Below are 27,249 nucleotides of genomic sequence, written 5' to 3'. Positions count from 1 at the left end.
AAATAACACAATGTCTAAAAAAATTATTTATAATAATATAAAAATTGCATCTTATATATAGTAATATTTTGTAGGAATATATACTAAAATATAACGCGAAATATCGAAGGCAATAAAGTGATGGTAAGCCTAACAATGTAAACGATGTAGCTGTATCGATAAAAGTTCCACAAATCAATTTGGATAGAAAGAAGAACGTTACAGGAATGAATATTATACAGTGTCGAAGAGTAATCAATAATACAAAATATTAGCAAGATGTACCAATAGGATAAAACAAACAGAAATACCTTTTAAAATAACAAACTCTCGGTATGTGATGAAATATCGTTTCCAACTATGAATATTACGATACTACTACTATCTACGCAGCTATAATAATAATAGACAATCTTGCTTTTAGGTTTGTAAACAATACAATGTCTTCGAGTTTATCTCATATATAATAATTATTATACATACAATATATAAATCACTATAACAACTATTAAAATACAAACGCCGTTTGAGATGCACATAATAATGATCGAACAAACAAACAATGTGATCGGAAGATATATTTTGTAAGTTGGAAAAATGGACCCATAATATTATTATCACAAAAAAATATCTGTAGTCGAAAAAAGTATACTACATACAATTTAAAATAGACTAGATCTTAACGATAAGAACAAGTGTACATAAAGTCGATGGATAGAGTGTGAAAATAATCAGCTTAACAGCGGTGCCGATGAAAACAAAAAAAACAACTAACAATTTATTAGACATAATAACGTGTTACAGTAATAATTATTATATTATCTGTATTTTTAAATAATAAAATGTCATTTTTACTTTTTTTTCTTATAAAAATTATAATTGTAATTATTTTTTAGAAAACAATATAAAGTCAAGAACTCTCGACACGGCAGTAATTCGTACTGAATGTTGTCACACTCTACTCGTATATCTAAAATAATACATTATTTCTATATTTTTCAAGCTCTAAGAACCTATGGTGTTTCCGTGATGTATAATTTATTAAAGTATTATTGTATTAATTTGATAATAATTATAATCAAAAAAATTTACTGATCGGAATTTGCAAATAAAATATACATCAGTATCTATAATAATAATAATAATAATAATATAAATAATAATAATAACAATAATCATAATAATAATAATAATAATATAATCATAAATAATAATAATAACAATAACTAATAAATAATAATAACCATCTCGTATCATTTATTATTAAATTTCATCCGTGAATGATTATCATTGTTCTCTGATTGTCTCATATTATATTATAAAATACGTTTAAATTAAACATAACGTTAGGAATGAACGAAGAAATACATTTTAAGAAAAAACAAAACAATAGTATGACGTATCTCCCTACCCTGTATTAACACGTCTAATATAAGGGTAAAAAAGGAAAACAAGAAAAAAGATACTTATATATTATAATAAATTATAACAATAATATTGCCATTTGAGAGGAGATTCGTGCATCGATGATAATAATAATAATAATAACAATTGTACTAATCACATACGCAGTGATTCACCATACCCTATCTTCTTCTTTAATACTGAAATTATTCAAAAATCGGTTTCTTTAAATTTTTAAATAAACTTGTAGATTATATTTTCAAATATTATTTTTTGTATCACTTAAGAATACTCTTTAGGCGATATAAACTTTTATTTTTCAAATTTAAGCCTCCATTTTTTTTCTATAAATTGTTGGGCAGATATATATATATATATATATATTTATGTATTTATATCTAAATCAAAATTCGAACAAATGGTTTCTGAGTTATTAAACTTTAAGTTTCAAGGATAATGGTCAGTGTATATAGCCCGGCTGCCAACAATAATCGGTATATTGTTTATGTTTACGAAATAGGTTAGACGAGAGATTCGGTGCCCGGGATACAGATGCAGTACATTATTTTTTATACTTCAAATTTTTAGAACAAGTATTTGAAAATATGGCCTTCGTGTATATTTAAAAATTACAAAAAACAGATTTTTTAATAACTTCATTATTGAAAAAAAAAGTGGGTGGGCGTCCTTGGTGAATTACCCCGTATATTATCTATAATATAATTTGCACGAAACAAAAATGTAAAAAAAAAAAACAAAATTCATACGATTTAGAACTAAAAATAATATACTTATAGTACTATAAACGCTCACTGTGATATGTACTACAGCGTATTCACGAATAAAATACTCAATGTTCGTGGTCTATACGCACGTGCGTACTTATCGTAGCATAATATATTATTATATGTATTATACAGTATTTACTCGGCGAAGAAGAGTCTGCCGTACAATATTATAATATTATTGTGATAATATACAACTCGTGGGGAATCGTTGAATCATCGTAAAAGGTGTGCGTGTATATTATTATATTATTTTATGATACCGTCGTAGATGAGCGTCTAAGTTCTCCTGGGTTCTAGTTTCTGGGACATGCTCATCAACGTCCGTTCGTTGTTCACACATCTTAAACAGCTCACGTACGACTTGACGTCGGCTTCGTTTTTCGACACCGGCGGCTCCAACACTGAAAAACGTAATCGAATGAACGATGTGTGATGGTTAGAGCAGTATTATAGTAATACAGCGGTAAGTACAATAACGTACGCGTTGTATATTTTGGGAAATGATTCTTTACGGAAAACACTCATTATTTCAAAAAGTCTACTGTTTAAATAATTTAAAGTCATAAAAAAATAATAATTTTAGAAAAAAATTATATATATTTACTCTTTTGGAGGACAGCTCACATTGTTAATTTTATATTCCAAAGCAGAATATTATTCGAAGTATTTTGATCTATACCAAAAATACTTTATCTGTTATATTAAGTATTTAATGTTCAAATGATCAGAGTAGTGAACCAATATTTTATTGCGGGTTACTGCGGTACAATTCCAGTACTCCATTCCGCTCATCTAAACATTAAATACTTATGTAACTCGTAAACTAATACGGTTTTTGTGTACAGAAAGTGCTTCAAAAAATATTTTGCCTCGGATTAAACATAAAAAATAAGGAATAAAATGCATATTTTTATTACAAAAATTGTTAACATTTTTCAGAAAAATGACTAAAAATGATGTAGCATCTCTTATAATTGAATAAATCTCTATAATTAAGTAATTATTTAAAAAAAAAAAAATCGTATTTTAAAAATATCGACAGAAAATATTAATGATGTGACAAACACCGTCGTAAAACGCCTGTTGCATATTATTAGCGCATTTCAGACTACTTCAGCGAGTTTTCTGTGAGGTGGAAATAAGCAATTTTACTTATACGGCTTTTTTATTACGAAATAAATACGATACCCACATAATATAGATAATGAATATTAAGAAAGAAAAAAAAACCATAGGATGCAAATGCCATACGACCACTGCTTATAATCGTAATTGTGCCCCTCCCCCCAACAACCCCCTAGAAGAAAAATTGTTTTTAGTAACGGCCAAGCCTCTGCCACTGACAAAAATGACACCACTGATGGGGCATTATTAAAAACCGTATATGAAACCCGTCTCACCCAAATGCCTGGCTCGGCAGTACCGGAGCGTCCTCATGGTTTGCGCCAGCATGTGCATTTTTTCAAAGTTTACTAAACCGTCCACGTGCGTTTTGTTGCCGTCGTGGGTGAATTTCATGTCTAGAAAAAAAAAAACGTTACGTATTTAATTTATTATGATTTTATAATATGATAGTGTTATTACAGTGTGTTGTTGGGATAAGTACCGCTATTTTATGGTTTTATTACATTCGAGACGTTTGGTGGCTTTTTTTTTTTTTCAGCAATGTATGTGGGTGGATAACGATCGCGGTAAATAAAACACGTTTTTAAAACACATTGCGTCAACAATAAACATTTTTAGTAATAAAAATAATAAAATGAAAAGTATAACGTGTTTTGCTCTCGTAATTTTATTTTATTAGGAGTTAGGACAAACGTGATAAACAGGCCAAGTGCACTACTATAATATTAAAGTGTTTAGTGTTTATTGTTCTAAAGCGTTTTAGTGCTGTTTAAGTTCATAGGTTTGCAATAGTAGTTAATAGTTATACTCTTACCTTTGATGAGCAGGGGCATGAAAGGTATCATGGGAGAAGGCAATTTGCCCACAGTGATTCTGTACGCCCTGTGATTTCGGCTCGGGTCGATGAGCGTCTCATATTCAGTGAACTGTTTTCGTGATTTGGACGGTAACTTGTCCCAAGTAGTTGATAACCGACTGACGGCCACGTCACTTAGTCCCATAAGGATAGCGAAGAATGCGTTGAAATTATAATATTCTTTGCAGCTGAAAAATCACGATTAATTTTTATTTAGTTACACGTTCTGGTGAGAATACAAGCAAATATTAATAATGATTCATGTAATAAAATGATCGTTTTTTCTTTATAATATTCAATACTAAAATTATTACTGTACACCCAATATATAGCGTACGTTATTAAATTACTTAAAATATATGTTTTAATAAAAAGTACATAATATTTAAAACTAAATTTTATAGCTGCCCAATTTTTTAATTTTTACTAGATATTATCTATAAAGCTTGTCTAGGTCAAGCCATTATATTAAATGTATATAAAAAAAAAAAATTATAATTATTATATGATTAAATTTTGTTTTCGTCGATGTACCTTATTAGATATTTCGGTCATTTATGGTGATATATATATGTATTAACAATTATAAATTTAATTTTATAACTAAATATTCTACTATTTAATTATAATAAACTCGAACTTTTACTTATATTACTTATATTCAAACGTAATTTTGTATAGTTGAAAAGCAGAGAGAAAAAATATAATCAAGTTATTCGGCATTCTCTCTGTTATAATTATTTAATAAAGGCTCGGCTGATTCTTACATCATCTGCACCTCTCGCAGTTGTAGCCATGATTGATAAACCCCTTGAGCATGTGAATATAGTGATGAACTATAGATAATATAATAATATTTTTTGAGTGGTTGAGACTTCGAAGGGGATAAGAATATACAGTTTATACAATTAAAGTCTATAAAGTGTGTATGTTTCTGAAAGTGAAATTCTATCTATGTTTTCTGATAAACCCACCACGCAATATACGTTGGTCACTGACTGTCTGACTACACCACTGATAAAATAATAATTCTGTAAATCCCAACCCAATCATCTCTTCTTATAACTTTCAAAATCAACTTTCCCTAGTGGAAGACTGATGTACAAAATGGAGGCTAAAAATTGTACAATCTAAATCCATCATTCACTTGTTTTTCTGTTTTCACGTATATCACTCAAATTTGAATATCACAACAAATTATATATTTTATTTTTTATTAACTCTAAATTTTAGACTGATTCGGGCCCATTATATTAAATACAAACGACTCGATATAAATTCTTGTATACGCCCACTCGAAACATTTATTGAAAATAATATTCACACTATTATTAACACCAAATTGTTTATCTTTAAATTTATAACTAAACTATAATATATACATTTAAAATAATAACTTAATTATATGAAATATTGCAGTCCTTCGTATATTATCCAAAACCTATCTAAACGTCTCAAACGAAAATTGTGTCGTTGCCTTTTTGACTATCAAAGCTAATCATGAAAATATCAAATAGATCTTATTTTTTTTTTTTTTAAATATCATATTTATTGTCTCTACAATAAAAATGATTTATAAAAATATTGTGTATAATACTGTACCTATATAATATTAAATTAATTTTAGCTTACATATTTGAAATAATAATATAAATAACTAACTATAATAATAATTTTTAATAATGTTACTTATAATACGTGTTTGGTAGTTTGTAAGTCTACACTTGACCCCTAGAGACTGTTTGAAACGTTGTCAAATATTAACTCTAGAACGGCAATCGTGATTTGTAAATCGCTTGCATTTCCTAAGAACTAACTTGTTTAATTATTTAAAGCAAATTAAGCAACACGGAGTGAAACTTAGGTTGAGTTTTATACTGACTACTTAAAATTTATCGATATTATGTTTTCATTCTAAAACGTTTTATATTTAAGCAATAGATTGCGCTAGTATGTTGTTTTACTTTAATTATTTTCAAAATATCATCATTCAGTAGTATATTTTTTGTTTTATTAACATCCGGTATTAATTTAGCCATTTGTGATATTTTTGAATAGCAGTAATATTTTTAGCATTGAAATCAATCAATTCATATTTTACGAAAGTCAAAGTATAGTTAATTATACATCACTTACTACGTTGCCAATTTTATCATTTTCTTCAGTATATTCGTTCTTTTTGATATATTTTGTGATGTACATATTTCGGTGATAACCCAATATTGAATCTCGTTGAATCGTCTGAGAAATATATCTAAATTTGCTGTGATTTGTTGGAATCGATGTCTGCCGAACGTCAAGTATATCAATTCGTACTAAACAGTGCAATTAAATTGAGTTTTAATTCTTTCTTTGTAAAACAAATAATAATACTGCTTTGTACCTCATGGACGTTCCAAAATAATTCCCAATCGAAAAGTGTCATGTGATATGCCAGTTCCTTGGTGCTCAATGAATCAAAATCACTTGATATTTCCGCCCCTTCGGATTTTTCTTGTTCTGGCACACATGTCTAAAGTCATATATTATTATCCATATTAGTGATATTTATGAATAAATGATTCGGTTACAAAGCCTTAGTTATTTTATGATCTAATATGTGAAATAATAAAATCTAAATATTTTAGTATTGCGATTTATTAAACATAAATTTAATGTAAACATTTTTTTTTTTTAATAAATGGACAACAGATACAAATAGTGAGTTATGTACCTTTTAGTTTTACATCAAAGAAACTATTTATATAGGTATCTTTTAATTAAATATTAAAATTAAGGACATACAATATAATTACAAAAGTTCTATACTTTAATAAAATGATTTTTATGTATTAAGATAATTTAATATAATTTTCTATTCCAATTGATGGTCAAACTAATACAGTTTTTCATAAATAAACTGTTATATTTAAAAAAAAAAAAAACGATTTTAAGTATATTGTGGATTGTTTAGAATTAATTGGACTTTATATTTTAAAATCTCCTTATCCAACCTAATACTTAAATCACCAAACCTAGAAACAAATCATTATTTTACTAATATAGTAAATATTTTTATCAACTACATATGTACTATTTTTACCGTCAGATATCGTTTCCTATGATGAGCTGTTTTTAAGGTTTATTTTATATTTCGTTTACAAACTTGAAAATACATTTTCATTAATTTAATATATGTTTTCAAATTATGTATTCAAATATTATTTTTTATTTAAATTATTTTATGAAAAACATATACATTTTTATTCAGACAACCCTTAAAATTTTTCTATTATTCTGCGTATTATATACATAATTATTTAGGTAACTTAAATAAACAAGATTTTTAATTGTTGTGATCTAGAATTTAATATGCATACATCTGTACACATAAACCTGAAAAATGTATTTAAATTACCAATGCGTCCATATGATCTTTTGGCGTTAGAAATATGCAACTGTTTAGTGCCACAGTGGTGGGTATCGAGTGTTCGCTGTCCCTGAACGGTACCCTTTCCCCATTTGATTTTACTTCTACTATCCTCAGATCTTGTACGGGATGTCGAAGACTGCATTTTTCGTAGGCTCCCACTTTAATGGTTTCTGCCGTGGCATTGACAGGCAGTCGCAACGTACAAAATGTATGATCGGCACAATACACTCGGAATATGACTGAAATACACAGAATATAAAAATTAAAAATGCATACACTACGTGTAAGTTTAATGATCGTAATCGTATAAAACTTTAACTTAAATATATTAATATCTTATGAAAACTTCACTGAATTTTTTCGAGTTTAATCATTTTAAATTACTATACCAGATTTTTATTTAAAATGTAATGTAATGTAAAATGTGATTAAATTATTATATTAATAATAAACAATTTTTGGTGTTTACTTTAAACGATAATAACAAGAATTCATAATATCATGTGCTTACTGTCATCGTTTGGTCGGATGATCGGCCTATTATTTTTTGATGGATTGCTTATTGCCGAAAACAGGCAAATGGGTTGACCACCCGGCGGTAACTTCCATTTTAAACCCGAAGTCTCTAATCTTTCGTCTTGATATCTTCTCAATCGAGACATAATATGATGCATTAGGCTGGCTTCTTCTTGCAGAGCTTGGCTTTTGCCACCCAACAGTTGACAATCAGCTTCCACGTCACTGGCCAGTTCCTGATAAAAATATAAAAATGTTTTGTAGACGAATGTGAAAATAATAATATTAACTCCGTGAAATTTAAAATACCTCGAGAAATGACATCGAGATGACGTCGTCAAACACCGGGTGCCTTATGGTTACCACCCATCTGTATACGAATTGTACTACTTTTCTTTTACAGTTTATGGTATATTCTCTGTCCTGCGCTGGATTTTCCATATGATAAGTGAACATATGCGTTAAGGAAACAAATACAAATATTTAACATTATATTATAATATAACAAACAATATGATAATATATTTGTCTTATATTATAAAAGGATATTATTTATTGAGTTCCGACACTAATGTCCTGGTGGGCATAAACACTATGTGCGTTAGTAAAAAGTCGTCTAGACACGGGTCGTTCCTGGAGCTTGCGACATTCGTGCTACTTAGCCTGTGCTCTAGGAGATGTTCTAGAATTTTTTGTGGAGTTCCAGCAATAATCATGTATCTATGTCGATGAACATAAGCCTTAGTTAGTATATTCGATTGTACGCAATAGAAAAGTAATTATAGATGTTATAATATTGATATTGTAACGTCGTACTTGTGTAATCGTGGAGATTTTTCTAATACCAACACGTCACTACCGAGTTCTTTCAGTCTGACGGTATTCGCTTCGATGTCCCTAACGATTTTATTATAGCTGTCTTTGTCTACACGCAACAGATGGGTATTGTCTTCTTTGACGGTTATGGTCGCTGATCTAGATTTTAAAAAAATCGATATTAACACACAATAATAATATTGCGATTGATACAATAATATATAAAGCACATGATTCAAAAATACCTTGGAACGTTGTGTATTAACGCCAAACCACCGAAGTCTTCGCCTTCGTACAGTGATTCCACTACGCCTTTGGAGTACGTTTCCACGCTAACCGCGCCCTGCATAATCACGTACCACGCTTTTCCCTCGTCTCCTTGTCGAAACACTACGACAGAATACACAAAACCCCAAGGTGTTACGATCGCGGTCGACAGGTATTGTATCACTGAAGGTTTGACATCTAACGAACTGCATAGTCGCTGTTTATTATGTGTTAGCTATATGCTGTGTTCGTCGTGTTTACGGTTTATTAGGTTTCCGAGTTACATTATTCGTGAATAATCGAAGGAGAAATCATGACCACGCCGTATTTCCAGTTGAACGGCATTATAATAATAATCGCCCGGAAGCATACGGAATAATCATTATAGTATTATTGTGTTAGTGAAAAACTGTACTTATAGTGAAAATGCGTGCCCCTTTCATTATAGGTAAACAATTGTTAACATTAAATAGGTATTAAATAAATACTATATGAATAACGATATATTTTCTACGGTGGGACTTTATGATTCGACTTATAATTGCTTATGTATTTTATGATGTATTAACTATGTAATGTAATATAAGTATAATTAATGGTGTGTGATAAATTATCTTTGTTCGGTTTAAGCTGTTTTGGACTTGCAAAATCCAAGCGATCCAAATCCAATATCTGTATTGGATGTAATAGGCACAATATCTCTGAATAGTATTGTTAAGACGTTTTGTAGTACAGATAGGTAATTAAAATAAGATGTTTTTTTTTGTATTGTGAATGGTTTTTAAGAAACATTTAAATTTTATTTTCAATATTTTGTGCAACATATCAACAAATATATGAAAAAGATACATATTGGATGTATAACATTTATTCTATTTTGATCAAATATATCACGATCAAACTTCCGCCCCATTTTTTACCTATGATGCCATTTATTTTTTCGTCTTCCTATCTTATCATAATAAAAACTATTATTGTATTTTACGCACTTGGAACGTGATTCACTTACGTGTATGGCCGGCTCTCGGATGAGCTTCAAACACCACAACAGATGCTAGTTCCCGTTTTACCGAGTTTGGCAGGTGAGCTAGAGCCTTCTGCTCACTTAGTTCCTCAAATATCAGCTCCAAGTCCTCGGGCGTCCTCTCCGAGCTCCTACCGAAAAAAAATAACACCGAAAATAAGAGATGTGTTTGTAATATAAGGTTCATATTATATATATAACTGTCACGGTTACTCACGGTGATCGCAGGATCAGACGTAAGTGCGCATCTGGTCCCCTGTGGACAAGTTCCTGTAGCGCTTCTTCTAGATGTTCTTCGGCTTCGGCCACGTCCTGTATGGTAGGCGTGTTTAGAGCACCCTCTCTGTCTTGCCAAAAATTGTAAAAAAGACACTTGTCCTTAAACGGATGTTCCCCGGTAGCTATATGAATGACATGGAGTAATGCGTATTTTAACTATTGATCCATATGTTGACAATAAAATTACGTATAGATTATATTATACTATAGGGTGCTCGAAATCCTATTTTGTACATGGTGATCTGAATTTCTTACATGCAAGTTTCCTGGTATTCTGACAGTAATAAATTATAAAATAGTAAAAATATTCTGATTTTTTTTTGTTTGTTTGTTTTTAATTACTTGTATAATTTATTAACTTCCCGATTCCTTTTAATCGTCATTATACTGGATAATTTATCAAGTATTCTCAGTTTTCATCCTTATTTATTCTCTGAACAATTAATTTATTAAATTTTTTAATTTTTAAGTAGACATAAGAACCAAATTTTCAAATACTTAAATTTATATATTATTTAAAGAGTGTTATGAGGTAATGCTATTTTTTTTCAAATGAGAACCAACTATTTTTTACTATACATTTTTAAGAAGATTTTTTTTTATAATGTTGATGTACCTATATGCCCTATTTAGATTAAAATTTTAACAAGTTGTTTACGAGTTGTGAAAATGTATATAGCAAGGCTGGGCAATTTAATGATATATTTTAACTTTAATGAATTTAAGTAAAGTTGAGTTATATTATAGAAACTAACAATTAATTTAATAAGTTTAATTTTATGTTAACATTTTCACTAATATCTAAATAGCTAAAAGGTGTTTGAAATTAATATATAGTATCAAATATAGGTTATTTTTATTAGGCAATTTTGGATTGACAAGAAGAAAATTTAAAAATCAAATTTTTAATTTATGCGTATCATCAATAATTATTCTATTATATTTAATTATTCATCAGTCCGTGTTATTAAAAGTTGTTAAATCGTTATTTATTAAATTATTTAATTATTGTAATAAGGTAGATTTCAACTTTAAGAATTGTGAATAATTCGTTTTTTTTTTCATCAACATATTTGATTTAGTATTTTTTATTTAGGATATCTGAGCATTATATATTATTATACCTAAGCACACAAAACACATGGCTGGAATTTAGTACAATGTTTTTTAATACAATTTTCGAGTGAATTGGTATGATTTTAAATGAGTTTAAAAATAAATAAAATTAATAAACAAATCGAATATATATCAATATTAATAATAATAATAATAATAACAACAACAACAAATCAAACTATTGTTGCAATGATATAGCATTATTTTTATCTCACCGTGCGATATGACTCCTTCCTCGAGCAGAGCTTGCCACATGCCAATCACATCGTGTCTGCTGAACGAATCGTGATCGGTGGATACTAGGTTCATCAGCCAGTCGATCAGCTCGCTGCCGGAAGCGCATCTCCGGACAACGGATCGGCCACCACCGGTCTTCCGGTCCCTGAGCACGGTGTTTTGATCACTGAGCAACAGCGTGCGCACTACCCAACCGGCTCTGGCCATTGGCATACTGGGGTTCTGCGCAAACGCAACGATTACGAATTATGACACATTACAAAATTGACAGCGCTCGTGTGAGTAAGTGCATCTATGTATACAATTATAATAAGCATATAACCCACTGCGCCGTATGCATCAAACGATCGAGTTAGAGTGTTTGACAAAGATATGTGTAGTGTAGTTATATATACAGAGTGATTCATCGAGTAAACCCACCCCTCAATCCCTGTTTTATACTTTCAATTTTTACTTAAAAATATTGATGTATACTATACATCAAAATTCAAGTGCAAAACGTCTAAGTAATTAAATAACCAGATACGTCTAAAGATTAATAACTAATAGTCTATCATGATTTAGAAGACATGAATCTATTACATGATTTGAAACTATAACAGACAAATTAATATTAATATACCTATTAGAATATTACCTATAATTCATTGTATGTATGTAAAAATGTCAACAAATTCACGATTTTCCAATACATCGGGGTTAAACATAGCTGGCGAATCCTCCTGTAGATATACCGTATAATGTAAATACTACAATGTTCTGTCGTTAATTTGAGTTATAGTCGACGTATTATTTGTTTTACGCCGCCGTGACACGTCGTTGTGAACTCGTGAGAAATCTAATCTCGTTGACATTGCATAATCGGAAGGTACGTATATATAATAATATACAATATATACCAAATAATATTGCGCGATACCTACTGTTTTATTTTTATAGATTTTCTTAAATATATATATTATATTATAGATACCCAACAGCAATATCGTCGTAATATCATGACGTGACGCGCTATTATTATGCAATACAGTCGCTTAAAGGTTTTTTCACGGAATTATGTGATTAATCGATCCGGTGGAAAAATAATTGTCGTAGTAACAGTCAATATTTAAACTGCCATTGAACAATCACACTGTGCACAGTGCCTTCCGGCATTGCGAGAAAAATTACAGGTAACAACTAATAGAACACTGACACGTATTTTATATTTTTATCTGCGGCGCGTTTAGTGCAAATATATTTTTAAAACACTCAAATGTGCCGAGTGCCTACGACGTTTTTGGAATAACAATTTTTCTAAGTTCATCCGCAAATAGCATTTAATTTGAATTTAAATAATAAGCGGTGTTTTTACACGAGAACTCGATGCACAAATATGTTCTGATACAGCAATAATCTACAGGTACAGTAGCTTTGTTCGACGGAAGAGACCTAACGTTTCTTGAATTAAAGTGTAACCTATACAGTATTTAGTTGCTTAAACGTCAATAGGTATACACATACATATAAAATATATGTTGTTTGCAGTTTTTCTTAGTAATCGTTAATTAAAATTATATTATTGTGGCTTAGACGCAATTTTTTTAAAAAAACAATACATTTTATTCAATGGTTTAATCTTTCAGTCCATCGCTATGAATAATTTATAGGATTATAAGTTGAATTGAAAGTAATGTTAATAATTATGATCGATTTTTTTCAATAATCATACGAAACTAGTTGCCTGTGTACCTACTGTTAATTAAACGATGAAAACCTGCATTCGCATATATTAAATTAATTTTCACATTTATATTTGATGTATTCATATTATTTTTACAAGCACGAAAAAACGGTAATTATAAATATCCACTGGCACCGGATACCAAGCAGTAGTATAATAATATGGCAAGACAAAAAAAGGGGTTTTTTTTTTGAAAATTGTAATTTTAATAATTCAAATAGCGTTATACATTAAAAAATATTTATTTACGAAGAATAGTTTCGTTCTTACTTTTTTTTTATCGCACAAATTTAATAACGGTTTTGAGCGACCATATTGAAACAACTGCTGTAAATGGGTCCATATTATAATATGTGTGGCTGTGACCTTCCACATTATGTACAGTAAATGAGTGAAATAGTTCTATCAATCATTAACGCATACTGTCATATGATCGAGTATGTTCAATAATAACCAACCATTAATAGCAAAAGCAGGTAAGCAAATTGTTTGCCCAGTGAAGGGCATAACATTATAAATCCACACTAAGATAATATATTAATAATATGTAATAATAACCAATCGACTAATGGTAAATCATTCATACACATTGAGTTCTATGAAATCTCTAATTAAATTTATGAACGCCATTATTCATTCAGGTGAATAGTTGTTAATTGTTATGATGTCGGTTTTAGATTCTTAGCGTAGAGATGAATATTATATTGATTTAACAATGATGTGTGTGTGTGTTATTTTTTGTATGGGTCATGTGTGTACGCTTTTCATATAACAGACAAAATAATTCGATCCTTCGAAGGTTGATTTTTGTAAAAAATTGGATCAAGTTGGTACTTTTGGAAGGTCAAAAAGGAAAACCCTCAAATACTTTTTAAAATAACTAGATAAGACAAAAAACATAGAGTAAACGAAAATTTTTACGCAAAACCAATTTTTGATAAAATCGATTTGATTTTTTGTCATTATTCAAAAGTTATTCAAAAATATATAAACGTTGAGACTTTAAATTTCCATCAAATTCACTAGATATATCATAATTTTTAAAATATTTTTACTCCTTTTGTGCTAATTATAAATTATTTAATTTAATTTTTCACTTAAGTACAATACATTTTTTGTGTCTACACTAGATCTTTGTACATTTTTTTTTTACAGAAAATAAGAAATATTTCATAGGAATTATTCCAAGTTCATTTTTATAAAATTGATAAATTTTATGAATATTTTCAAATCATTTCAAAAGTAGGTACCTATAATTCTTAATAATTTAAATTTTTTTCTCAAAGTGTTAACATTAATTAATACAAGAAATCTCATTACATTTTTAAATGAAACTTAAAAAAAAGTTTCGTATATTGTTATACTAACTTTTTATGATCGATTGAAGATACCAATTTGATGACATTGGATATTTTAACGTATAACTATAATAATTTATCATCTACCATTTTTGTTATTTATTCATTATTATTTATTACACAAATATCGAATATATAAACTTAATACATTTTATCGTTTTTAATAACACACATTTTATATTAAATATAAATATAAACTGTTACAGTGGTACATCCGCAAAGAAAATTCCACCTTTACAATCATGGAAGTATTATACTTTAGTAAAATAAATAAATAGAGACTTTAAAACATGTAAAATTAAAAACTATAAAATAATAAATACATTTGGTGATTATAATAAAAAACCAACAAGGAGAATGATGGAAAAAAGCGTCCAGATAAACCACTTAAACAATATTATATTTATTTAAGTCATTTTATTTTCATAACTTGTAGTGTCTGTAGAAATTATTATACACAAATATGTATTTTTACTGCAAGTTTGGTATTACAATTTTTTGTTATCGGTTGGTTCATATCCCACAAAATTATTATTATTTATTAAAAAATATGCTGTACATAATAATATGGTATAATGAAATATTCTATTAATATTATATTAATATGAGTTCCACGTAAAAGAAAAAAAATTGTTCCATAAAATCAAAAAAGGTCTTTTTTTTTTATTAGTTATCGCAGTTTTCTTTCATATATAAACGTAAATTTAGTAATTAAACATAATAATTCGTTCAATATATTATAATGTATAGGTATATATTTCTAAAAGTGCCATACTACTTGTGACAGAAAACCAGCTACCATTAATGTATGGGTACAAAGCCGTAACTGGAACAAATTTTCCATTGTGGGATTAAAATTGAATTATATATTTTTATAATAGTTAAAAAAACTTACGTTTACTTTAATAATAAAAACAATATTTATATATTTAAATAAGATTTTTTTATGAATTTTATTTGTAATTATTTATAAAATGTTAAATAAAATATTTACATGACAAAAAGTCTAGCGCAGTCTTTTTTTTCTTTAGTGAAATGATAATATCCTTATGTGTCAGATAACATGAACATATTACGAGTACATATTATATTAACTAGTAACCGATTTTTTATGTGCAATAAAACAAAATAAAATAATATTAATATAAATAACAGTTAATTCACCTATACAGTTCCACACTGTATTTCTGCAAAAAACTGCACAACAAATAAATAACCTGAGTTATTTCCAATAAAGCATTTAAAAAAGCTTATGGGTAATGACATACTTATGTATCTGTATTCTATATACTATTATACATATATATATAGTATGATGAGTGTATAACAAAATAACGCCAACATAATTCGTATTCACACGATTATATTATAATATATCGTTGACTATCGTTTTTATCAAAGAAATTATCGTATTTTTAGTTTTATGGTTAATTACTATAATGATTTGAGTTTTATGAATTAAATTTGTTAACTTTAAAAAAGTTCCGAGCGGATTAAACACCCCAATTATGGCTTTGTTGTTTTATGTTAAAAATGGTACTACAAGTACGGAATTACGTATCAACTAATAAAGAATATTAGATATTATACGCCACAAAGATAACTATCAAGTTTTATAATAAAATATAATATATTGTGGTAGAACAGTATACATTTTCGATTCAGTGCGTTGTGTCACCTTCGGCCTGATAAATGTCCACGTGACTGCATTGCCACATACACAATAACTCGTACTCATAGTGTCTAACAGTTTTTAAGATATAAGTGTACGACTGCCAAATATTTAAAAAAGAAAACGATGGACAGTGGGTACATTATACATTGAAAGGGTTTCTGTGATGGATGTGTTAAATTTTAAATCAATAACTTATAAATTGTATACGAAAAAAAGACTTTGATTGGATAGGCGGCCTATCGGCTTACATCAATAAGTATATTCCATGTTATTATTTTTTGTTTGTGTTGCTATTAAATTAAAATTTATTTTACTATATTTAATACAGAGGGTTGAATTAATTATTGCCGAAAACGTTATATTAATTAAAAATATCGATTAGAACATAATTTATTGTAATAAAATGGTTAGTATATAATATTATTGTTTCAATTAATTTTATTACCACCTGAATATTACTGCACGCGGCATTCATATGAACAGATACGAATTTCAACAGTTTTTCACAAAAATACGGCGCATACATACATAAAATAATTAAAATATTCTGTTTTTTATAATTTTTGTAACATCACATATTATGCATGTGCGAATATTTATATATCATTTTTATAATGACTTAGTTATCATCAAATACATATGTGTGAGTTGTACACAAGAGATGTATGCAATTAAGCGTCCGTTACACTCTATCAGTTTTGAAGTGATCCTTTGAACCTACACCTATTTGTATTAATTAATTATATATGTATTTGATATGTGCATAAAATAGTATTAAATTAAGCCAACGCATATATTATAATATATAGAAATTGTCTATTATAATAAATAAATGTAATGACATACTTTGGTATGATTGGATTACCAATACCTATAGTTGGAGGAACTGCAATCGACGAGGAATAACGTTTTTAATTAAGAGAAGAATGGTATTAAAATCGGATTCGCGGTTTTAAATAGCTGATTTCGAGGTAAAGTATATATCCTTTTAGATCATTTAAAAGAAGAACGCGTGCGAAGACACAACAATAAATGCATCTCCGACAAATTATCAATCATTCACATCATAAATTCTATATAACATATTGTTATTTTTATCACTGGTTGAATATTTCCTCGAGTTGAGCACAAATAAAATGAGGCGTACTCTGGTTTCCACACTAAAATATGATATGATCATTTGATGATTATATTTACGATAAGGTATTTAGAATAGCATTATAAAGAGCTAGTGGCTTCTACAATGGTTTTCAAATAGCACTGCTAAGCCGTCAAATGATATGATGTTTATGATAATTAAACGATTTTTAAGGAATTGTAATAATATAAAATTTAAGGACGATATAGACGTACAAATAGATACATGAGGTTTAGTATTAAGTTAAGACGACGTAACATTATGTGGAGTGATCGATCATGCCCGTATGCGGTAAAATAGGTCGGTACGAACATTTGCAGAAAATAGTTGCTTGTGGAGTTGGAAAGAATATGGATAAAGATACAATGTCTAATAGGTTCGATAGTTGAGGATACCGTTTTAGGAAAAGGGAAGATGAATGCATAGTTAGAGTAACATAAAGAGTTAGTGAGGGAGTATCAAGAATTATGTGAAAGAGGGTGTAGTCATTTGGCAGATGTTTGACGAGAAAAAAGAAATTTTAAATGCACAGTTGATCACGAGATATAAGTATTAGGATGTCATGGTTATAACATAGCAGTATGTCGTTTATCCATATATTATTAAGTCTATATATTTTGCAGTATATTAGGATTGTTAATAAAAATGCAAATACATAATATAATCCATAATATAATAGTTAAGTCGTTGAACGTTTAGGTATTTGGACTATACAATTTCTCTCGAACATTTCAGAGGTATTATTACATTTTTTTTTTTTTATACATATATTATGATATACCACAAAAAATATTTTACATACCTACTAAATTATTATAATGAGGTATTATACCTCCTTATGTACAATGTACAAGCGTGATATATTATATGATGACGACGGCGGAGATGATAAATTGAAAATAATGTTCAGATCTCATTAATTATTTTAAATATGCAACCACCCGTTCGAGTAATAAAAATAATAATTATAGTACGTGTATGCCATTTTAAAATGCTTAGGTAATGTTACTATAATGCTTTGTGTATCCAGTAACTTTATGAAAAAAAAAAATCTATTTTTTAGACTTGCGGTGAATTAATTTATACGAAAAACAAAAACAATACGTATATCTGCAAGTTCCGCTTGGTGACCAACACTTTTTTGTTTGATATCGGTGTGCACTCGACACTCGTACATGGATCGTTCATAAGCAAATAGAAGATTTTATAAAAACGATTTTAACGAACTCCGATATGTACGTCGGTCGTATTGTGATTATATTACGTGTAATATTGAAAACATCATGATGTATTATTATTTAGTAGGTATTATTGCAAGCACACGTTTTTTTATATAGATAATAGGTACATTTTTAATTTAAATTTTTTTTTGTGATATATGACATTACCTAACTCATATCATAAACTCTTATTTTTGTAATTATGTTTTTTAACCCTGAAGTAGTAAAAAGTAATTATAAATGTATAACCATCGTTCATGCAATAAACTACTATACATGCTCACAAAAATAATTGGGTGTACTTTGGCATATTATTGTTATTTTATTTTTGAAACAGTAGTAAAATTAATGTATTATGTATAATATCATGTTAGGCGAAAAAATAATAGAATATTTAAATAGACATTTTTCAATGCATAAAATATTTTTTTTTTTGAAATTATAAGGATGAATGTTTAATTTGATGAAATGTAGATAACGTCTATTTTAGCTTAAAGTAATTTAAAAACAAACAAAATAATACCATAATATAGACACAAATAATTTAGAAATAGTAGAGATAGATACTCTAATTATAGATATATATCGTGTAAACTTGTGCTTATAACATAATATTTTATCACATAAAATGCACTAGACACGAATTTCCTCTTAGATATTCTCCTATATTATAGTATATCTGTTTATAAAAATCAGTATTTGTTCTATAGTATATATCAGTTTTTTTTTCACAATTGAATTTGTATTTTTATTTGATGATACAATTATTTTTTCGTCGACATATTTTTGGAAGAAGTGACAAAAACATATTACCGAAGGCCGTAAATTACGAATATATATGACTTCTAATAGGCTAGTTATCGTTCACTTGCTCACAAATTAAATAGGCACTATATTACAGTGTTTAGCGTGTATTATTATGTTATATATTTTGTATTGAGTAGTATTTCATTAAATATAACATTATATTACAGTATATTATGCGTATAAACATGCGTGACAGGTGTACCTACATATAATAACAATAATGTACTGATTCACTGGTAAAATTGACGTATGCCAAACTAATCTATACACTGTTACAACAATATAACATTTACTGTACTAACACCGTGCACGGGGCTGTATGAAAAAATTTATTAATTTAATGGACAAATCACGGGCCATTAAATCATGGTTTAAGGACCATTAGCTTACTATTAATTAATTAAATGTTATTTATTCATGCGACCTGGCATTAGTATATTGCAGATGTTATATTATTTTTGTATTTAACAGTAACGAAATATTATATGTTACTGTGGTTACTATATACAGGTTTTAAGGTTCCAAAAAATAATCCCTAATTTTTTAACAGGTATATGTAGGGTATGTTGAGTGATTTAAAAAAATGCACAGCCTCGTTGTAAACTAGTAATCGTTTTCATACAGAGAGCCCGAATTTGTCCGTTATCAAACGTTTCCGACGTTTATCACTGTCAAATTTATACCACAATTGAGGCGATGTCGTCCATAATAATATTATGCAATTGTACGTAAAGCTGGGTTTACACTTGTCATCTGCCGTGTCGTGTCTAAAAATTGAGTTCAACCCAAATGGAAACTACTTGGTAGATCGCGGTTTGTGAACGATACCATGATTATACGACGGACAATCAAAATACGATAAACACGACACTTTATACAATATGTAGCTGTGACACGGCTTATTCGTAACCATACGTGACCACGATATTCTCCGCAGGTCAATTATGAAATAAAACCGTTTGCTCAGCGTCCACCGCACGCCGTCCGATTCTCAATGATCCCTTTAAGACTACGGTCGATGGACAATGAAATATTGTATGCGGTTTACTATTTCCAACGGGTAAACGCGATGATCTCCGTTGATGCGATCAGTCAGTTTGAGGAAAGCGGTTAGGGAGATATTTCGCACGACGACATCTCCACAAAACCAGTATTATTGTACACATATAATAATCATTTCGGGCCTCGTTGCTTTCGGTCCGCGACGTCCATTTACCGAGGATTGCAAGCGCCGAGTAAAGTGAGTACACCAATATTAATGTTATTCACTGATTCCATCAACTCAACCTTTCTTAGACACTTCTACGATAGTTGTTCACTGCGATTGATTGGCCATGGTCACGCATCGTGATACGAAAATTAATTCATTAGGTTATTATGCTGTAATGGTGCTCCAAAGTAGTTCCGATTTGATAGCTCATAATTAGAGGAAAGAAATATTATAAATTTAAGCGGGGAGTGGGGTCAAATGGGAATTGGTATAATTCCATCACCTCGTTATCCTATGGTCGAAAAATAATCCAGTGCGTATTAAACCTAATTTTTAAATCGGTTTTCTAATTTCGAATTTCTAAAGTGCGTAGTACGTACATAGTATATACAATTGTAAGATTCAAGCTCATCATCAAATATCGATAAAGTGACTGAAATGAATAGAAATATGTAAATATATGACATTACGTGGAACGAAATTATAAAATACAAGTGTAAAATATATTTTATCGTCAGAATATAGCGAAAAAAAACATTGCATTAATATAATTATTTGCGTGTATATAATCAATAATTTAATTGTTATCGCGCATCTGTACACACACACCAACGTTAATAAAGTCATAAAATGTTTAAAATATGAAAAATATTCGTATTTATATTACTGTGATGGGTGGCTGCAAGTCACAAACATTCAATGTTCGGTGAGGCGTCAACTAAAATAGTTTCAGAACTTCTACTGGGTACACTAATTGGTAGTTATTCGTAAGCCCTCGTATAGTTTATTAAAACATATATTTTTTTAAATATGTAATAAAACATAATATTTAAGACTGTTATATTTTACTATCCATTAAAATAACCATAACGAAATTAACATAATAATATTAAGATAAATATAAGCGTATGTGCAAAGCAAATTATGCATAATTAAAATATTTTAATTAACAATAACTTTAACTACTTTAAAGAAATTACATTTTTTTTACATTGCAATCATAAATAATTATTAGAACGTTGATTGTACTACAATAAATTGCTATATTTTATTAATGGAGAAGTTAAATGTGTTTTTATGTTTACCTCCGTAATGACTTCAGCCGGATCAGGATTATCAGGGGTAACTGTTCTGCGAGTCTGATTCATCACAGGTGGAGGAGATTGGCACTTGGTTAGACTTCCACTGGCCATCCCTGTTAGAGGCAAAAATATAAAATTTTAGATTGGTGCGAAGTTTTCATATAATAATAAATAAATAATGACAAGAAAAATGATTACAAAAATACAAATTACAAAGCGTCATGATGAAAAGAAAAATTAGATTTCAAGTCTTATTAAAAAAGTTCGAAATACGTTTTTTAAGTGTCGAGATGATAAACTTATAATCATAATTTATTATCGGTTATTTTTTAAAAATTGGCATACCGAATAATTTGAAAATTATTACCACAAAGAAATAATATTGTTGTGTCATCGTAACTTATCGGATGTTTATTTTCGTACCTACTAAAAGCTGAATGTAGTGAAATACAAATTTAAATTTGTAATTATTATTATAAAATGCTACGAATATCCATCTTTTTGTCGACATTCGTCTGTAATGCGTGCATATTGTACGTAAAAATAAATAAAAATTTGTACCGAGATGTATATATAATATTTTACCCCATTATTCAACTTATCCAATATTGTATACCGCTATAGTATTAAGCATAATAAATAACACTGGACAGCTCATACAGCCATAGATCTCAAATTTTAACACTTATTTACCACCGTCTTTAATTTTTAATTAAAAACACTATCTTATCTTGTCGGCTTTGTTGTTCTTGTAGTGTTGTACGGAAAATGGATTTAAAACGATTTTTTTTCTCTTCCGCCATAGTCATGGGCACCGCCGAGTACGGACGGCAATCAAATTCTCCCGCGACTACATAATTAAAATCTTTAGTCGGGACATATATAGCGCGTCTACGAGTTTCGTCTCTCTTTTTTTTTCTCCAAAAGATGGTTTTTACCTCAGAGAAAAAATACGTGTCACCCCATTCATGTATTTATATATAAACCGTAGTCGGGAGGTGTACGTTATTTCCTTTTTTGTTTTTTTTTTTTTTGTTTAAGGCCACAATAACAATAGGATTAACCGATCTGGCTTGAGCTAACGGCATACGATTATACGAACGGGGAATTCGTCAAGCTCAATGCGACGTGAGCGGTAGTATGGTTGCGGTTTGGACACTGCGAGAACTCATAATATAAAGGGATCCGATCCTATGATTATAAATAATTTATGGTTACGGAGGTATGTATAGGTATATCGTTACATTGGTCGTGCCCCTAAGCACAACGTTCATAATATATATACGTAAATTGTACACACGACACTCACGCTTACCACCCATATGATTATAATATGTATATATTATGGAGGATGATTATTTTATCACTTTACAGTATTTTACACGGAAAACATAATATATTATTTTTAAAATAAATTATAAGTTATTTAAACATCATGCTGTGTTGTAATGAATTACAATTATATTCCATTTTCTGAACTGTGTAAAAAACTATATATCTTATCAGTCACATTATAAATTCAGTCGTTTTATGGTAAAATGCATAGTGATAAAAGAATCGCCTTGTTTAATGTGATACAATATACTGAGTATACATAGAGTATACATATACTATATAAGCTTATACGTGTGAAGTATGTGAGCTTTTATTCGAATGTATTCGAAACCATCTGCTGTAGTTTATTGTAATCGATACATATAAAATGAACCAAATGCATACTATTCGATTAAAGCTGTTTTGTTGTTTTCATACGATCTTTTAACTTTATTACGTCGGTATAATGTTATAATGCAGACGCCACCAGCAGAACCTATTGTGATAGCTTTAAGCAGCTGTGCTCTATTTAACGGTGGAGGGGGGGGGTTATAATATATTTTCGTTAAATATTTTTATTACAATTTCCTTAAATGTCAAATAAAATGTATAAATATAAAATTAATGTTATTATTCACTATTTAGTTTTTAAAAGATGTAATTTGTTTTTGTTATTGAATTTTGACTGATGATCTAAACCCTATTCATAACACAATATTTTAAATTTATAAATAAAAAAATATATCTTATAAATTACTGTAAATTTTCACTTTAGTATTGTCTTTTAATTAAATTAATTTTAAATTTCAATTAAGTATTGACGCGGGATCGGTTAATACATTTATCGTTTATTCGTATTTCTTTCGAACTCAACTTAATGATCTACCACGCAGAATGCTGTAGAAACTTATAATACAGAACCCTTTTAATCTTAATACATATTATTATAACCTTTAATTAAAATATTCTATCAAAGGTTGCAGGTTTACCTTCAACGCCTTGTTTATCATTAGCGACCTGAGTTTGGGTATTTTAAGATAAGATTTTTATAATTATATTATTGTAATGCATAATGCCTAAATATTAACAATAGTTAATTCATTTCATATTGTAGAATACTTGCCTGTATCCAACTGAAAATTGTATAATGATAACCATACACATTTTAATATTTAAAATATTATAGGTAATTAAATTGTGTTATTATAATCACAGTGGACCATCGGATACACGATTTATACTCTACTCTAATAAAATGCATCGTTGTAACTGTAGAGTGTTAGTAAGCTATATAAAATGGTAAATATAATAACTGAAATTAACTTTTCTATATAATTATACATCTTGGATAACCATATGTCACAACTTATATTATAAACATTATATTTATTTTTTGAAAACAGTAGGTATTCATTAAAAATAATTTTTAAATTGTGGTACAATAAGTACTTAAAAATCAATGATCGTGTACATAATTAATATTTAAACAATATAATAAAATAAAACCATACCGTTTCTTAGTTTATTAGTAGCGATTAAGTCTTTCATCAGATTTGAGTGTTTCTGAAATCAAAAAAAATGTTACAATTCATTAGGATACTACAACAATGTATATAATTTTATAATCCTTAAACAAATACATCTAAAATAAATTAAACAAAAATAACATTAAAATAATACAAACATTAATCACTAATTTCATAACTGTATCAAAGCTATTGTATGAATACAATATATTACAAATTAACATTTTACAATATTGACAAATAAGATAGTTCTGTAGAATATTAAACAAAACAAGATCCTACCCTAAAAACAATAAGTAATCAGGCTAATACAAGCCTGATGTATTTAAATTAGCACTACACCTTCATTAACTGTTTTTGTTGGCGCTATACTAAAAATGATAAAATTCAAGGTTTTGGGTGTCTCCAAATAATTACCTTCTATTTTGACTTGAAAAATCAAATTATAAATATTTTATTGATGACTTTAAAAAAAAGTCGTATGTCAAAATCTGTTCATGGATATTGATTAAAATGTGTTAATTACAAATGTGTATTTGTGTATATAAAAAAAAGGACATGTTTCACTGATTGAATAATCCTCTCATTGGAGAAACTTTATTTATACGAGTAAAAATTATAATTATATTACTGATGATATAAATCAACGCATGTTTATAATAATTGAAATTGTACAATTTAATAATAAATGATTAAACACGTTTTGTGGTATTGTAAATAATGTAAATACATTTAAAAAATAAAAATGCCAATGAATTTAAATTTAATAAAAATATATCAAAAATTAGACAAATAAAATTTTGTTTTATGATTATACGTCAAATGTTTAACATAAAAAATATACAGTCAAGTGGGAATTCAACGTAATCATAAAGACATTGAAGAATTTTCTTCAATAAAAGAACAAGACAAAATACATTAAATTAAAATAGTCATATACTCATACAAGAAATGTAATATTTGGACATTGGCTTAGATTTTTAAATACTTAAAAAATGAACCATGTCCTGTCAATTTGTTGAATACATTATGAGCTCATGTCACAACTTAAAAACACAACTGAAAAAATTACTCACTTAAACATACATTGATATTGACGTTTGACCTATTTTGTGAAAACCAAAATTTTAAATTTATAAGATCGATATTATTGGTTTTAATTAAAAATTATTTTAAAGTGTGATTGTTTTTCAAATACAGTGATTTAAATATATATTATAAAATAATTAAACCCTGGGAAGATAAAGTTTAAATATTTATTAATATTGATTATGTTAGAATATAATTATAAAAGATTCGTTAACTGAAACCAATGAGTGAATTACACAATTCCAGATGTTCATATATAATATTTAAGAACTACATTTTTTTATTATTGATGGGTACACATGTATTTAAGATTTAAGTAAGCATATTTTATATGATTGTTAATTCAATTAAATCTCGATCAAAACTCGCAATTTTCTTTTTTATGAGAACAAAAATAAATAATCATAAAATGAAATATTTTGGAAAAGAAACCTAAATATAAATTTAATATTTTATAAAATTAAAAAAAAATGCATTCTCTGTTCACGATAAAAGCTTATAGGCTTATAAGTTATTATGTTATTAATATAAGATTTGATAATAAATAAGGATGAGTATGAATTAAGCTCCAGATGAAAAGCTTTCCATGCGATCGAAATTGGCGAAACACATTGGATATAATACACCTGCAGCACGCGTTTGTAAATAGTGATCACGCGTATACACACTTTTATGATCTTAAACCTATATTCTATAGATTAATCAACTAAATAAAGACATCCGAGTAGAGGAATATATGCACGTTACTGCATCGTCATCACCACCATCACCGTAATTTTTACGATGTCTATGAGGTAAGAGTCGGTGTTTAACGTCTGTAAATAAATTCAGCTCTTGTTCGCCTTTTTATGTGATAAATAGGGATGAGGTATGAAGACAAAAAACACGGAAAATAAGAAACAGAAATGCGTACACGAAAGAACGAAAGAACTAAAAGGTTTTGTTATCTCAGGTTAGTACCTACTTTATACTTTACTCCTTAACGCTAATGCCCCGAATCTTTTATTTATTTATTTGTTTTTTTTTAGCATAGTGTTTTTTTTTCTTTGACTTCGTAAAAATAAATAATAGGATATTTTAAAACACGATGGACTAAAGCAACAACAACAGGAAAAAAAACCGTTCTCGCTCTTAAAAAAAAAAAAAAAAAAATCGTTTTACCTTTCTTTTGATTCTTAATAGTTTGGTTGTATTGTTTACATTAATGTTAATGTTTTCCTCTAAAATTAATATCATTTAAACCAGAAATAATGGGATACAATTGCAGTTACCTATATGAGAGACATAT

General features: G+C 28.4%; 1 protein-coding gene across 1 annotated transcript in view; it reads right to left on the bottom strand.

Moving 5' to 3' along the window:
* Positions 1-1,228: 1,228 nt before the first annotated feature.
* The window catches only part of LOC113551411 (rap guanine nucleotide exchange factor 4), a 191,562-nt gene continuing 165,541 nt past the window's right edge, over positions 1,229-27,249 (bottom strand). Inside the window, exons 5-20 of the mRNA XM_026953644.1 lie at positions 24,858-24,909; positions 22,036-22,145; positions 11,798-12,041; positions 10,405-10,588; positions 10,173-10,318; positions 9,142-9,286; positions 8,897-9,055; positions 8,630-8,800; positions 8,390-8,528; positions 8,076-8,316; positions 7,550-7,803; positions 6,536-6,664; positions 6,289-6,467; positions 4,111-4,340; positions 3,572-3,691; positions 1,229-2,572 (exon numbers count right to left, since the gene is read on the bottom strand). Coding sequence (XP_026809445.1) covers positions 2,448-2,572; positions 3,572-3,691; positions 4,111-4,340; positions 6,289-6,467; positions 6,536-6,664; positions 7,550-7,803; positions 8,076-8,316; positions 8,390-8,528; positions 8,630-8,800; positions 8,897-9,055; positions 9,142-9,286; positions 10,173-10,318; positions 10,405-10,588; positions 11,798-12,041; positions 22,036-22,145; positions 24,858-24,909 — 2,628 coding nt within the window. The 3' untranslated portion in view covers positions 1,229-2,447. The remainder of the gene's footprint in view (positions 2,573-3,571; positions 3,692-4,110; positions 4,341-6,288; positions 6,468-6,535; positions 6,665-7,549; positions 7,804-8,075; positions 8,317-8,389; positions 8,529-8,629; positions 8,801-8,896; positions 9,056-9,141; positions 9,287-10,172; positions 10,319-10,404; positions 10,589-11,797; positions 12,042-22,035; positions 22,146-24,857; positions 24,910-27,249) is intronic.

Source organism: Rhopalosiphum maidis, chromosome 2 (assembly GCF_003676215.2).
Source record: "Rhopalosiphum maidis isolate BTI-1 chromosome 2, ASM367621v3, whole genome shotgun sequence".
Lineage (NCBI taxonomy): Eukaryota > Metazoa > Arthropoda > Insecta > Hemiptera > Aphididae > Rhopalosiphum > Rhopalosiphum maidis.
This window is presented reverse-complemented; position numbering and strand designations above follow the sequence as displayed.